The sequence below is a fragment of the Terrapene carolina genome, unplaced genomic scaffold, assembly GCF_002925995.2.
Source record: "Terrapene carolina triunguis isolate 2854851 unplaced genomic scaffold, T_m_triunguis-2.0 Scaffold42, whole genome shotgun sequence".
Taxonomy (NCBI): domain Eukaryota; kingdom Metazoa; phylum Chordata; order Testudines; family Emydidae; genus Terrapene; species Terrapene triunguis.
Window position 1 is genome coordinate 70757907 of NW_020664393.1, and position 15951 is coordinate 70773857.

Genomic DNA, 15951 nt, shown 5'->3' on the forward strand with positions numbered 1-15951 from the left:
TTAGTCTCACGTATTAGGTTTCTGTGCCTGACCCAGGGCATGCTTTTTAAATGAAAGCTCATTTTCTTCATTTGAGTGGAAAGATTTACTGTTCAAACAGTAAATCTTTCCACTCAAATGAAGAAAATTCTCGAATACGATTGCCTGATGAGATGGTGACTGTTTTTGGGTAGTCAATGTTAGGCTTTTTCCCCTGTCACTGATCTGCACTTAAAATTCTGTCGTTGCTGATCTGGTTTTAAAAATCTCGGATTCACTGATTGGCACATTCTATATGGGACGGAAATAAAAAACTGGTGTCCTAAGCCTGCTTATAAATGTTCCTAAATAGCAAAAGAAAGGAATTGTTTGCTCAGTTATCACAGTTTGCCAGTTTCCTCCTCAGGCCCCATTCAGCTTTTTGCACCCCAAACTGTACTTCAAGAAGAAGGTGATAAAATTAGCCATGTGTGCTATTCCTAACATGCAGCACTGAGTAAAGTATCACTGGGAAAGCTATTTACCTTGGAGGTTCTTCGAGACATGTGATCCCTATCAATATTCCACTGTGGGTATGCATATGCTCCATGCACCCCCAGGAGATACAGGGCAGAGCAGACAGACCACCTCTCCAGATCCTCCTCCTCTACCGTGGATCCAGGAATGATGTGAAGCAGAGGGGAAGGAGGACAAGTAGAAGAATACAAATAGGGATCACACAACTTGAAGAATCTCCAATTATTAAAAGTAACTAACTTGCTCTTCCTCATGGAGTGCTGGTCCCTATGTATATTCCACTGTGGGTGACTGACCAGCAGTGCTCAAGTAGGAGGAAGGTACGAGGATACAGGAGGCAGAGCAGTTTGAAGGCCCACCATTCCAAAGGATGCATCAGTGGAGGAGTCCTGTACTAAAGCATAATGTCTTGCAAATGTGTGGATGAAACTCCACATAGCTGCTTTGCAAATGTCAAGTAGAGGTATTTCCTGAAGCAATGCCATTGATGTTGCTTGTGCTCTTGTAGAATGAGCCTGCACCCATTGAAGCAGAGGAAGATTAGAGAGCTCATAGAATGAGATAGCACTTGAGATCTATTTAGGGATCCTCAGAGGATAGAGCTTGACCTCAAACTCTTTTTCTGACTGGATTTGTCCTTTGCAGATAAAAGACTACGGCTTGTCATGCTTCAAGGGAATGAAGTCTCCTCTTTTTCAGATGTATGTGGTGGGGGGGGGGGGGGGGGAAAACACAGGTAAGTGAATTGACTGGTTCAAGTGAAACTCTGAAACGACTTTGGCTGTGAACTTAGGATGTAAATGCAATGAGACGTGGAATATGGCAAAAGACAGATCTATCATCAGTGCTCTGAGCTCGCCCACCCTCCTGCCTAAGGTGATGGCCACTAGGAATGCAACCTTCACAGGCAGGAAAGACATGGAACGTGTAGCCACTGATTAGAATGGAGAGTCAGCACTGAAAAACCAAGGTTTAAGTCCCACTGAGGAGTAGGTTTCCTTACTGGAGGACAGATTCTGATTAGACTCTTCCAGACTCTGGTAGTCAGTGAGTGAAAACTGAATAACCATGTGAAGTTGGGTGGTACATACTGATTGCTGCCAGGTGAACCCACAAAGAGTTCATGGGAAAACCCACTGTATTGAGGGAAATAAAATAGTCCCGAATAAGGGGAATACCTTCAACTTCTGGGAATATATACATTTCTGTTGCACCCAGACAGAGAAACTTTCCACTTGGCTAAGACCTGGTCTACACTAGAAAATTAAGTTGGCATAACTACATCGCTCAAGGGTGTGAAAAATCCATACCTGTGAGTGGTATAGTTAAGCAGACCTAAGTCCCTGTGTAGACAGTGCTAGGTTGATGGAATAATTCTAACGTCAACCTAGCTACTGCCTCTCAGGAAGGTGGATTACTTAGGCCAAGAGAATCTGGCATAGGCAGTGGTGAGCTGGAGCCGGTTCGCACCAGTTCGCGCGAACCGGTTGTTAAGTTTAGAAGCTGGTTTAAAACCGGTTGTTAAAGGGGTGGACAAACTCTGGCCCGCGGGACCGTCTTGTCCAGCCTGCCTGAGCTCCCGGTTGGGGAGGCTCCCCCGGCCCCTCCCCTGCCTTTCCCCCTCTTGCAGAGCCTCAGCGTGCTGCACCGCCGGCACCAGCGCTCTGGACCGCTCCTGGGCAGCTCTGCAGCTTTGAGCGGCATGGTAAGGGGGTGGGGCTGCGAGATCCAGCGGGCCGCGCGGCATCGATACACGCTGCCCTGAGGAGCATGGTAAGGGGGCCTGGGCTGGGAAGAAGGGTTAGATAAGGTGCAGGGAGCAGTTGGAGGAGGTGGAGGTTCGGGGGGGGGGGGGGGGGGGGGGGGGGGTCGGGGGGGCGGTGGGGGGGGGGGGGGAGGGGGTGGGGGTAGTCAGGGGACAGGGGGCAGGGGAAGTTGGGTAGGGAGCGGGCCCTCTGGGGCAGTTAGGGTGGGGGGTCTCAGGCTTATACTCACTGGGCGGCGCTTAATAACCGGTTCCCTACCGAGCTGTCGGCGGCAGGTCGTTCACTCGCTCCAGGTCTTCGGCAGCACTGAAGGACCCACCGCCGAAGTGCCACCGAAAACCCGGAGTGAGTGAAGGACCCGCTGCCGAAGTGCCACCGAAGACCCGGTAGGGAACCGGTTACTAACATTCTGGCAGCTCATCACTGGGCATAGGTAGTGTCTACACTGAAGCGCTGTCATGCTGTCTTCAACAATGAAAAAACTGACTTTTGAAATGACATGCGTGATTCTGGAAAGAAATTCAATTAGCAATTTGAATTCCACCATGTGAAAAAAATAGCTGTACTTGCTTTGATAAGATACTAAATAGCTATGGACTTTGGCATTATCTAATCTTAAAACTTTAGCTATTCAAAACTCTGCCTTCCATTTCATATAATCTTTTTCTGTTCTGACATGAAATTAATACCCAGATTACAAAGAGTTATTTACAGTTTCAACTCAATCACTGCATTTTGTAAGTGATACAGCATGAAAGTTTAGAAGACAGTTCTGTGCTAACTATAGTACATACATTTGTGACACATCAACAAAATTGATTTAAAATAGGTAGTATTATTTCTGGACGTGTGGAACATTAGAAAAGCAACTTCAAAGGCAAAAAGTGTTTTATTAGATCATGAGACAATCCCTTCCATTTTTCAGATTCTTAAAAAAAAAAAAATCACCAACCTTGATATCACCTACAGGAGTGCTGCCCAAAACTCCCCGAAAGCCTTGGGTGTACAGAAATGTGAACCCCACTCTTAATTTCCTGCTAAGATCACCTCTTCCTTTCTTAGCAAAGGGGTGGTATAACAACATGAACAGAATACTTTTATTTCCTGGTTACAATTCCTGCCTCTGCCAGGTACAGAATTATAACCCAACAACCTGATGTGTGGTTAAATCAGGTAGATCTTACAAGAATTATAGCCCTCAGAAGCCAAACCTTCAGTGTCCAAACATCTAACTTGTCAGCATATCTCCCTGATCTACAGAATCCATGTAAACTGACTCCCAATTATCCAAGCCTATTTTTTTTTATCACACAACCAATTTGAATATTTGAAATTCTACTGCATTACACTTGCATGTAACAGGTTCAGTATTGACCACAAGAGGGAGTTGCACTACTACTACATTCACTAAACACCATCTGTACATAGTGGTCACTAGGGAAGTTGCATAGAAACACTCACAAACATAACCACTGCAACAAAAAATGGGATAAAAATTGTGATTTTCAGATGTCTAAACAGAGGAGAAACTGACCCAAGCAAGCAAGCTCACTCCCAACCTTCAGTCAAAAAGAATCCAGTTCTGCTGCTAACAAACACTTACCAATTGTAAGCTTGAATATTGTTCTAAACACTGATGTTACATAATTTAAATCAAATGAACTACTGGGCACACATTTAAAACTATCAGCTGTAAATGAAAGATAGATACATGAATGAGACTGAATGACAGGACGTTAGTATTTATTGTTTTACAATTCTCAAATGTGTGCTAGGTGCTTAACAGGACACATTAAAACCTTGACTGACAGCTGGACAAAAGTGAAATTGGTAGGGAAAGCAGGTTTCTTATATGGCAAAATTGAGGGAAAATTGTACTGTGCTTTTGGTAAGTTGCTTTTTTTTGTTGGTCTATATCTGTCTTCTCTTCAAGTTCTTCAAGGCAGGGACTGTTTTAATCCGTGTATGTACACTGCCTAGCACGAAGGGCTCAACCCTGGCTGAGGTCTGTAGCTGCTGCAGCTATAGAATATACATTATGTAGCAGCAGCAGTAGTAAATGTAGTAGCAGAAGTAATAAATATTACTACAAAGAAGGTCCCAGTCAATTAATTTACCATCTACTTCTACTTAGATTCTAAGCGGCTTGGGGCAGGGACTGTCTTTTGGTTCTGTTTGTATAGCACCTAGCACAACGGGATCATGGTACAAGACTGGGGCTCTTAAGCACTATGGTTATACAACTCAAATAATAACAATAATAATAATAATGATGATGATGAGCAGGGGTAATAAACAGTGAGAAAGAAAAGACTGAGGAAACAAAGGGCTTACAATAGAAAGATTATACAGTTACTCAAGTTAGTCTATGCATTTTAAACATTAAAACAAATGCTTTTTAAACTGAACTAATTACTGAACCTCTTCTGACAGCCACTGGGAAGAGAGATCTCTTGAGGGACTCAATCTGGCATAGTTTATTATTATTTTTTTTAACACAGACAAGCACGTTCATAGAATTCTCTCAAGCCTGAGAGAGAAGGGAATTATGTTATTGTCATTTATATAATATCTTCTGTCTCAAGATTTACCAAGGAGCACTTTGGTCCCTCATTGAAATCAGCAACCTATAAGGCAAGCCACATTGGGTATGTTTTCTGTTTTGTAATGGTTTCCTGGCACTGTTCACAGTCCTGGTCTTGCATCCGGTTTTGTGTCTAAATAGCACCAATTCCCCCCTTTGTCAGCTTTATCCTAAATCACACTAGAATTATCATCAACAGCAGCTCTACAGAAGTGTCCTGCTGTATGATTGGTGGAATGCAGATTATCAGCTACTATACCGTTTTTCTAGATACAGGGAGTCCTCGGATTTACGACGCCCAACTTACGTTGGACGCCACTTAGGTTGCTTTTCAATTGACTGCCCTTTTCACCCCATGACATTGATTCGCCCTTACGACGCTGGATTTGCATAAAGTTGCTTGAAATCACTTCCTGGTTGCATTATAGTGGTATGGAGCTGGAAGGAGTCGCTTCTGATTGGCTTCAAGGCAGCAGGGTAGCTTGTTGCCAGGTAGGGTTGCCACTTATTTTTGATTGGCTGAACCCGGGACAGGGAGCCAATCAGAAAGCTTGAACAGTGATTGGCTGAGATTCAGCATGTGTGCTGTTCTCCCTGGCTTTCTGAGCAGCATATGTGAGTTTATATGATTATTTGAATGCTGTTTAAAAAATACAGTGTACAGTAAATACATTGATGTTGCAACATTTGTCATCTATAATTCATTTAGTACAAAAATCTGGGTTACTGTGGTGAAAATAGCGTATCAAACCTTGGTTCGGGAACCAATCCCCCCTTCATACCATTGATTCCTATGGGAAAAGCAGTTTCGACTTACAACGTTTCGACTTACAATGCAATTCTCAGGAACGAATTGTGTCGTAAGTCGGAGGACTCCCTGTATTGAACTCTTGAGAGGATCCAGAAAAAAATCAAAAATGTTATTAACATTAGTCCTTGCAACAGCCACCACATTTACAGGATCACTCCTCGCAGGAAACCAGGGCCATTAAGTCACTTGGAAACCTGATGGAGAAGGACAGTGACAATGCCTGGATCTATATCAAACACATACACAACTACATTTGAACAAACACAGCTGAAGGATGCCAGGAATGAAAAATAGCATCAGGTAACTTGTTTAAATATTGTCTTAGATCTTTCACATTCCGTAAGGCTGCTTGGTATGATTCATTGCATCATGTGATACCAAGAATTCAGATCTTGGCATTAAAGGTTTGGGAATGGCAATTTCTTAAACATTTTACTATTACTGTCAATGAAAACTGCCTTTTGAATGAGCAATATTCTCTATCTGTGTGGACAAAGAACTTATCACTATTATACCTAAGCATTAAAAATATGAGATTTGCCTGGAGGAGTAAAAAAGCTACTTATGTATTATGATTTTAGAAGTCATCTTTAAGCCATAATCTGCAAAAGCACTTGCTCTGTTTATTAAAAATTATCAAAACAAATTCTACAGGTCAATGAGGCTTAACCCTAAACATCTGAAATTATGAGGATTACTCTGTGCTCCGGATATACAAGGCCCTTTTTTGCAACATGTATTATTCTGTGGAGGATATCAGCTCCCCTTAATAGGTCACACTTATCCGAAGAGCTGGAGCCAGGTCAAACTGCATATTAAAAAAAACTAAAAACAAAACCCCACAATAAAACACTGCTGGTTTCCATGTAGCTAATTATGTTGTCCCCCATATAATACAGTATCTGAGAGCCTCCCAAATGCTTAAAAATAGAAGGAACAGTAAATCTCCCTTCCCTCCTTTGTAGACTTTAGGAGAAATAGCTAGAAAAACATGTGCAGATTTGAGAAAGTTGAGCTGAAGAATAAGTTTTGCACCTTGCTCTGAAAATGGCTGCTTCTGGGGTCATGCTTACCTTTTCCATAGGTTCCATACTACAGTTCCTGTGAAAGTTCCTTCTTTCCACACTCACAAGCCACCCCACTACAGGTTGAAAGTTTGACTGTTTTGAGTAAAGCAGCTGTCATGAGAGGATATGGTAGAGCTTTCAGGTAGGTAGGGACAATGTCATGAACGGTTTTCAATATCAAGACGGAGCTCTTTAATTGCACTCTGTACTCAGTATGCTAATGCAATGGGGAGGTGTGTTCATGATGATCTGTACTGTTCAGCAAATAGCTACCAAGTTTGATCTACTGCACATTTGTTGCTACTTTGATTTGTTCAAAGGTTCAATAATAAAAGAGAATACTTTGCAAGAAAAGGCAAGCCCTAAAAATCTGGTCTACTAACACAACTCTCATCTAAGCCTGGCTCCTGTGTGTGAAGTTACAGGTGATCAGCCAGGAATAACTTGAGTCCACATAGCAAAACAACCTCCAGGCAAAGATCACATGTACAAACCATAAAGAACTAGAAAGTATTTTTAGGAAATTAATGTGTAATGGAACATGATTTACTAAAGTACATGTTATTCCTTCAATGACTTATAGACTAATATTTGCTAAACACTAGGCCTTTGTTAATTTAACATTTTGCTATTCCTAAGACAGAAAACCTCTAAACTAAAAACTTTAGAGACAGAAAATCATGCCTCCCTCACCATTTTTCAACATTTTTGCAACGTTTCAATCAAAAAAAAGGTTTCATTTGGGCCAAATGCCAGGGGATTAGTTCTAGAACATAACTTACCTCTTCATTAATGTCAATAACATCCCCCACCTTGAGCTCCAGTTCATCCTCGTTCTGTGGAATATACTCAAACAGCACTTTACACTGCCGCTTCTTTAACTCTGGTGGAAGGGACATTATAAAAACATCATTAAAGTGAAACTGCCTAAAAATAATGGTGTACTTTTCCATATTCAAATCTTTCAAGGATCATATTTGATGAGAACACCTGTAAATCATCCCAAGGTGCTAACTACACTTCCTTAGTTTCTAGTTTTCCAGTTGTCCATTTACATTAGTATAAATCCAGCTTGCCCTGAGCTAGGTAGACCTTTACAAATACTGACTGCTTCCATTTGTGAGCTTAAACTCTGCCAATTACAAGGGAGTAAACAGTGTACTGCCAATTACCAGCACGTTAATACAAAGTTTTATTGACATAATTGAGTCATAGATTAGCCGTTCAATTATTTTCAAGCTACTTCCTGTGAGAAGACTGCAACAATCAAAACCGCTGTCAGCTACCTGCTACCCACAGCATGGATCTAGGCGAAGGGAGTAATTCTGGTGCACATTTATGAATCTGAAGTTTTATGACTACACTTCTCGCAAACACCCATCCCTACAAAAATGTCAGATGATCTGCAGAGCAATGAAATGCGGACATCCTTTGCATGAAATAAACATACTGTGTTAGGTATTCATTTGGGGGTAATGATAATATTTGTTTTGCCAGAACATTCAGAACCTGATAAAAAAGGCATCTGTTTCACTGGACTCCGGGGAGTACAAAACTTTTCCCAGTTCCAGCATGTAAATCAGGATACAAAGCCTATCATTCAATCAATCAGTATTAAGTGGCACAAAAAGAATCTAGGACGAAAAGGATACACAGCTATACAAATATTAAAAGACAGAAGGCATCATGGTAAGAGACAGCTCAAGCAGCTTGCAGTAGCACCACAAGCCAAATTTGTACATGTCACAAGGTTACAGTTTTCCAGATTAATATTGAAATGACACCACTGTAGAAGTCTTGATGGTTTCTTCTTTCCCACTACAAGGAGAACTTCTAGAAGTTTTCCAGCTAATAAGATGATCATAAACTTTCCAAGGCAACTTCCATCTTGAATGAACATTTTCATTCTGGGTATATTAACAGGAGTGTTGTATGTATGATACAGCAGGTAACTGTCCTGCTTTATTCAGCACTGGTTTGGGCACCACACTTAAAAAAAAAAAAAAAAAAAGTGGACAAATTGTAGAGTGTGTCCGGGGGAGAGCAACAAAAATAAGAAGTTTAGAAAATCTGACCTATGAGGAAAGGTTAAAAAACTGGGCATGATTAGTCTTGAGAAAAAAACGACTGAAAAAGGGACCTGACAAGCATCTTCATAGATGTTAAGTGATGTTATAAAGAGGATGGTGATCAGTGGTTCTCCATATCCACTGAGATAGGACAAATAGTAATAAGATTAATCTGCAGCAAAGGAAATTTAGGTTAGATATTGGGGAAAACTTTCCCACTATAAGGATGGCTAAATTCTGATATAGGTTACCAAGGGAGGTTGTGGAAACCCCATCACAGAAGGTTTTTAAGGACAGGTTAGACAAACACATGTCAAGGATGTATACTTGGTCCTGCCTCAGTAGAGTGGGCTGGACTCTGAGGTCCCTTGGAGGCCTCTTGAGGTCACTTCCAGCCCTACATGTCTATGATTTTATTATTATTTGTATTCCAGTACTGCCCACCTACTGCTGGGCGCTGTCAACACATTAAGACAGTTCCTGACACAGACACCAAAATTTAAGAACATATAAAAAGGCATGGGGCAACAATCTTTACTTACATGATATACTTTTTGTTACTTAAGTACACAGCTGCTACACTTGGCTACCCCCAACCTCTACACCTCAGAAGGAGAAAAGCTACATGCCTTCAATAAAGCCTTAAAAGTTCACTTTACCAGTTGAAAAGATCTAAAAGCTGCCTCCGAGATTACAGAACTGCCCCAAACTTCCAATTAGGATCGAGAACCTATTACCTTAGGGGAAATATAAATACATAGGAAAACATGTTTATAATCTAAAAGAGCCAGAAGATAGGTAAGACAAACAACAAGCAATATGTTTAAGATCCATATACTGTGGGTTACTTTCTAAAAATCTTTTCCCTAATCTGCCCCATTTCCATACTGATCCAATGCCATTGCTACCAAGACAATATACCCACCGGGCCAGAAATAGATTTTGGTTCAGTGCAAGAGTGTGTTTAAAAAAAAACCCCACATACATCCCAATCAAGGAGTGTTCTTGTGTTACTAATTATTGAAAGTGTAAAGGGCCTCATTGGCCTCTCCTGCCCCTCTGCTATCTTCCAGGAAGCTCCAGTTGCCCTCCCTCACATGGTGGAATGAGGGGGATGTGCCTACACATGCTTTGTGGCCCTCTTGGGTCAGGAACAGAGGCCAGCAAGAATTCAAAAACTGGCTGAATGTGTGGTCAAATGCAACATGGTTCCACCACTCTACTTAAAGGGACAGTGCTGGAGAGGCTAAATGGTACAGAAGCAGCTTGTGGTGTTCTGGTGATGTACTAGTACTTCATGTAATTTCATAGTTATGATTCACCCAGAACAGTGGTCCCTAAACTATGGGGAATGCCCCCTAGGGGGGCATGAAGGAACGTTCAAGGTAGTGCAGTGGGGCCCAGGTCCGCCCCCCTGAGAGGTTGGGAGGGATCACCACCCAGCTCCGCTCCAGCACGGCCACAGCACAGCCCACAATCCCAGCCCCAGGCCCGACCTGGCTCCCAGCCTCTGACCCAGCTCCTGCAGGGGCATGGACAGATTACGGTATGAGTGGTGGTGGAGAAAACGCGACAAAATGTTTGGGTACCACTCATCTAGAGGGCTATTTCACCAGTAGAAAGCCATAGCTATGAAATGTAGGCCTCACTTCATAGCTAAAATGTAGCTTTTATTCTAGCACTTTATAGCCATACCCAATGTTCACATGTATTAAGTCTTCCAGGGATGGAAGATACTATTAAGTGAATTTTGATGACACTTTGCTCAAGTTCAAAAATATTTTAACTCAGTACAATAGAGCATCTTTTAATAATATGGCTCCGAGTAGGATCTTGTCACAGGAAAGAGCTCTTTGTCTGCCCTGCAACGACTTACCAAGGCTGCTGAGTCAGCCACATTTTGGACTAAGGAAGTTAGTGATCTTTCTTCTCTAAAGGTCATGAGGGAAGCAGTTCCAAAATTGGGTCTGAAGTTCCCTCAGATGCTGACTCAAGTTCCTGACGACGTCTAAATCAAGAGGAAATTACACCACGTTTCTGCCTCGTGCTCAAAGAGACCAGTTTCCAAGCTTCCTTAAGAATGCTGCTTCTTTGTCAAGCTTACACAAAACATTCATATTCTGCTCCTGGAGAGAAGCTCATTCAGATGCTCAAGGCAGTCAAAGATAAACATGCCACTTAAGATTAATATAGAAAGCATGAACAAAAGGAGATTGCTGATCATTCAGGGAAATGTACATTTCCACTCAATCTGAAGAGTCTTTAGCATATTACCTTGTGAGAGCCACCTCACTTCAGTGGGGAAAGGGAAGTACTGATGAAGAGAACCCATGTCATCATAGAGCAATACAAAGTCAAAATACATTGGAGCTCTTTTAAATTAAGTTCACTCCTTTAACAACTTCACAAAGAACCAGCACAGTCCTTCATGCATTTTCTTAGTGGCAAGAGCCGGGCAGTAAAAACAGTAAAGCCACAAGGCATTAGGTGCCACATTTCTGGCTGCTTAAAAATATTTCTGTGCTAAATGCCACACTGAGCCTGGAAATGGGAGCAGTCAACATAAATCTGCATATAGCTTAATTTTTGTTTTAGCTTTCTGGTTTCTTTTTCTGCTCATTCAGAAAGTTTTTCAATTAATGTTCCCACCTCAGAAACTTTGCCAGGTAAGACACTGCACATGTAGCGAAAGCACTTACTTGCAAAAAAAAAAAAAATTGCCTAGGGAGGTTGTGGAATCTCCATCTCTGGAGATATTTAAGAGTAGGTTAGATAAATGTCTATCAGGGATGGTCTAGACAGTATTTGGTCCTGCCATGCGGGCAGGGGACTGGACTCGATGACCTCTCGGGGTCCCTTCCAGTCCTAGAATCTATGAATCTATAAAAGCCACAGAAGTCCTCCCCAAAAGAATATATAGTAAAATAACTTTGTTTCACATTAAAATAGATATTAAAAGCAAAAAAAAAAAAAAAGTAAAGACTTTTTAAATGTTAAATAAAGGCACTAGTGACCGCAAATATAGATAAGAGGTATTGTCCCAGTGCTTTTAGGAACAGTCCTAAAGAATGGCCACTCTCAGTATCGTTGGAGAAGAATGTGCACAACAGTATTCTTCAGTCACCTTGGAGGAAGTTAACTGCCAAAGAAGCAGCTCTCTATTGGCAGTTTTTAGGAGAGAATATAGCAACATAGGTGGCTGTCAAAATAAGGAAAAGTCAAATTACATAAAGAGTAATTGTCATAGGGCATGCCTGCCCTGCCTCTCACTTGCTGGCCAAGCATACTTCTGCAGGTGCTCCCTGCCTCCATTTCCCATCCCCCAGGTTTTCTGTTTCTCCCAGGGATTCAGGTGACTCAACCCTCTGGCTGGGTCACTCAGAGTTCAATCTCCTTTTGGAGTAACAAAAGACCAAAAGTACTTTTGCCCCACTTGGGCTCCTCTTCAGCCTGCCTTCTGGGCTCCCTGTGAGGGCAAGTCTACGCTACCCACCGGATCGACGGGTAACGATCGATCTATCAGGGGTTGATTTATCGCATCTAGTCTAGATACGATAAATCGATCCCCAAGCACTCTCCCGTCAACTCCAGTACTCCACCGCCACGAGAGGCACAAGCGGAGTCTACGGGGGAACGGCAGCAGTCGACTCAGCGCCGTGGTAAGTCGACCTAAATACGTTGACTTCAGCTACGCTATTCTCGTAGCTGAAGTTGCGTATCTTAGGTCAATTCCCCCCCCCCCAGTGTAGACCAGGGCTGAGTCTCTGCACTTTGGAATATAGCACAGACTCCCAAGCTGCTTCCCTGGAGTCCCCTAAACCCTGCTTTAGGGCTGTCCACAGGAGCCCAGTTAGCGCTCTGTAGTTTTTCCTCCCAAACTGGGTTTTCTCAGACCCTTATTAGGCCCAGGTGTTTATCATCTGATCCCAATTAGTCCAGCTCCCCCTGTGTCTGGGGGCAGGGCAGCTAATTATGGCACAGGCAGGACTGACTGAACAAGGCTAGCTAGCCCCAGGCCTCCCTGTTGCAGTAATGTACCGTTCTTTAATGGAACAAGCAGAATTGTCTATGCTGGAAATCTCTGTGATAAAAAGAAAGTTTTGAGTTTTTAACTCTCTTAGCAGTTATTTAGTGCTGTTCTGGCCCCCCATGCTGAAGAATCTTCCTGACATTCACAAACTTTGGTGACATCAAGTTACTTTCCCAAACAACCATTGGCATTGAAGATGGGATCCTGATGCAGCAATACAATGAAACAGAGTGACTGCAGAGGGCTAGTGAAACAGAAAGGAAACTTCAGCCTGCTGCCACTTCAACTGAGTAGACTGCTGATTTTGAGAAAAATAAAAGGTTAAAACTGCCTAGCTATTTGGGGAAAATGTACTTGTTCGATAGCTCAGTAAAGGATTGGCCCACCTACATAGAGATTGGAATTGTATATTACAGTTAACAGTAAAAACTGATGAGAAGACAGTGTCCATTTCACAGAGTGTATCGAAGACTTCAATTTATAACTTGCTGCATAGTTAAAAGCTCCTATTGAAACCACAGACAAAACATTTACTGAGTGTGGATATTCTACAAAAATAACCCTCCCCTAAGCCCTAATGACTTGAGACCATGTTCATTTTTGTATATGGAACCAAAAAGAAAATGAAAATTTCTGAATATGTGGCTGGATTAAGGAAATTAACAGAGCATCAACAGTTTAAGTGATGCATTAAGGGGCCAGTTAGCATGTGGTATGCAAAATGAAGCAATACAAAAACATCTACTGACTGAGGCTAATTTGACCCTAAAATATGCACAAGAAATTGATGCATCATTTGAGATAGCTACTAAAGATGTCAGGGAGCTGAGAGAACATCATGTAATCTATGCAATAAATAAACCGAGGGCTAGGCAGAAAGCACAATATGGACAACACTAAAAAAACAAAAACAAACAAACTGTGCTTTTGTTAGGGGCACAATCTCATTATACAGATTGTTGGTTCAAGGACAAACCCCGTAGAAACCATAAATTTTAGATTCATCAACTTGCTAAATTACTGCTGAAGAAATGCTAAATGTAGCTGTGCTGCAAGGATCCATTAATTTATATTTTACCTCTCTTCCCCTTCTCCGCCCCCATTCCAACTCCTTCCCCAAAATCCCCGCCCCAACGGAGTCGGCGCCCATGGCGGGCCACAGGAAATAACTGTGTTTGAGACCCCTGGTTTAAACTTAGCAGACAATAAATTGGGCATTCTCTGGATTTCTTTAACAGTGGAAGGAGCAAGAAATGGAAGTACATGGATTGCCAATTTTGTAATTTCACAGTCTTAGTAAGAGACTTCCAAGATAATCTGTGGAAACCTGGAATGATTCCATCACAGGCTGGTCCTCTGTTTTATTGAATAGAAGTAGCACCAAGCATGTCATGGAGAAGACAAGTATACCAGCTTTTCAGTGCAAGTTCTACACATATGTGCTGACCCACTCCTTCGGAGGCATTTCCAGTTGGCAGGTCAACAGTATATTAACATTTTATGAATTCATATTCTCTTGGTCAAACAGTGGAATAAAAAAAACTTGGTCAGCAGAAATCCTGTAAAAGGGAATTTTCCGTATTGCTAATTTGCTTTCCCCTGCTCTCTCTTAAGTCAGTCTGTGTACAGCATGTCTGTATCTGATGACAAGAGGTAAAAAGAAAATTCTGTGAAATTTGCAATTAACACAGCATAATGTGGCTAACTCAACTGGTGAAAAATTAGGGGCAAGTTAAAGAAGGATAGTAAAATAATACCAGGTGGCAGCTTAAGAGGCTTAACAACAGTGCTGTGCTCAGAGAACGACTAGATTCCTATGAACGTAGGCATGATGTTACTAGTCATCAAGAGTTTATTTAACACTATGACCTATAAGTAGCACTTGTCTTCCTCTCAGCTCTGACACAGGTTGGGTGTCCAGACTGATACAGTAGGAAAAACCAAGTTACCCATAAAGTTCTTTTTCTCCTGTAATTGTGAGGTCAGGCTGGGCACTGAACTCAAGCAGGGTCCACAGAAATACAATAAATTGAGCCATGAGGCACCTGAGACCCCTATGAAAATTGAACAGCATTTCCCCAATGTGCAGTTTCCAGAGACCTACATATATTTTAGGATGGTACCTGGATGAGGTTAGAAAATCAGAGACTGCAGTTGCTATATTCAGTTCCTACAGGAACACTTTGCCCAGATGCATACTCTGATTAAACACAGAATCATAGAAATGTAGGACTGGGAGGGACCTCAAGAAGTCATCAAGTCCAGCCCCCTGAGCTATGTTAGGCCCAAGAAAACCTAGACCATCCTTGAGAGATGTTGGTCCTCCTTGTTTTTAAGTACTTCCAAAGATGGGGACTCCACGACCTCTCTTGGAAACCTATTCCAGAGCTTAAACTACTCTTATAGTTAAATCTCCCTTGCTGCAAGTTAAGCCCATTACTTCTTGTCCTACCTTCAGTGGACATGGAGAACAATTGATCACCATCCTCTTTATAACAGCCGTTACCACACTGGAAGACTTAGCAGGTTGTCCCTCAGTCTTCTTTTTTCAAGCCTAATTATGCCCATTTTTTTAAGCTTTCCTCATAGGTCAGGTTTTCTAACCCTTTAATCATTTTTGTTGCTCTTCTCTGGACTCTCTCCAATTTGTCCACATCTTTCCTATATTGTGGTGCCTAGCTGGGGCCTCACCAGTGCTGAGTAGAGCAGGACAATTACCCCATGTCTCACATACAACACTCTTGTTAAAACACCCTGGGACAGGGAATGTTTAGATAGACACGATCAGGTTTATTTCTTTTATTTTGGCTTGTGGATTTCCTCTGTGCTATTTTTGTTTTGTAATGTAAACCTGGACTCCAGGGATCCATTCCTGGTGTTTAACCCCTTTTCAGTTACTCTATAAAATCTAGCAATAGCCTGATTTTCCAGATGTGTTTCCTTTCTTCTTTTTTTAAAAAAAAATTACCTTTTTTAAGAAACTGATTGGTTTTGTGTCTTAAAAGATCTGTGCATACGTTTTTTCAATTAGCTGGTGGCAACAGCTGGGTTTCCCTTGTTTGTTTTCTTTCTCTGCTTCCCCGAGGGAGGGGTGGAAAAGCCAAGAGGCCTCAGGGAAAACTTTCCAAG

The 15951-nt window shown here is 42.0% G+C and overlaps 1 protein-coding gene across 3 annotated transcripts in view; it reads right to left on the bottom strand.

Annotated features, from left to right (window-relative positions):
- CD2AP (CD2 associated protein) overlaps positions 1 to 15951 on the bottom strand; it is a 131184-nt gene that overhangs the window by 62206 nt on the left and 53027 nt on the right. For all 3 annotated transcript variants that reach the window (XM_024219150.2, XM_026655831.1, XM_024219151.2), the window contains one exon: positions 7506 to 7606. In XM_024219150.2, the coding sequence (XP_024074918.2) occupies positions 7506 to 7606 (101 nt within the window). The remainder of the gene's footprint in view (positions 1 to 7505; positions 7607 to 15951) is intronic.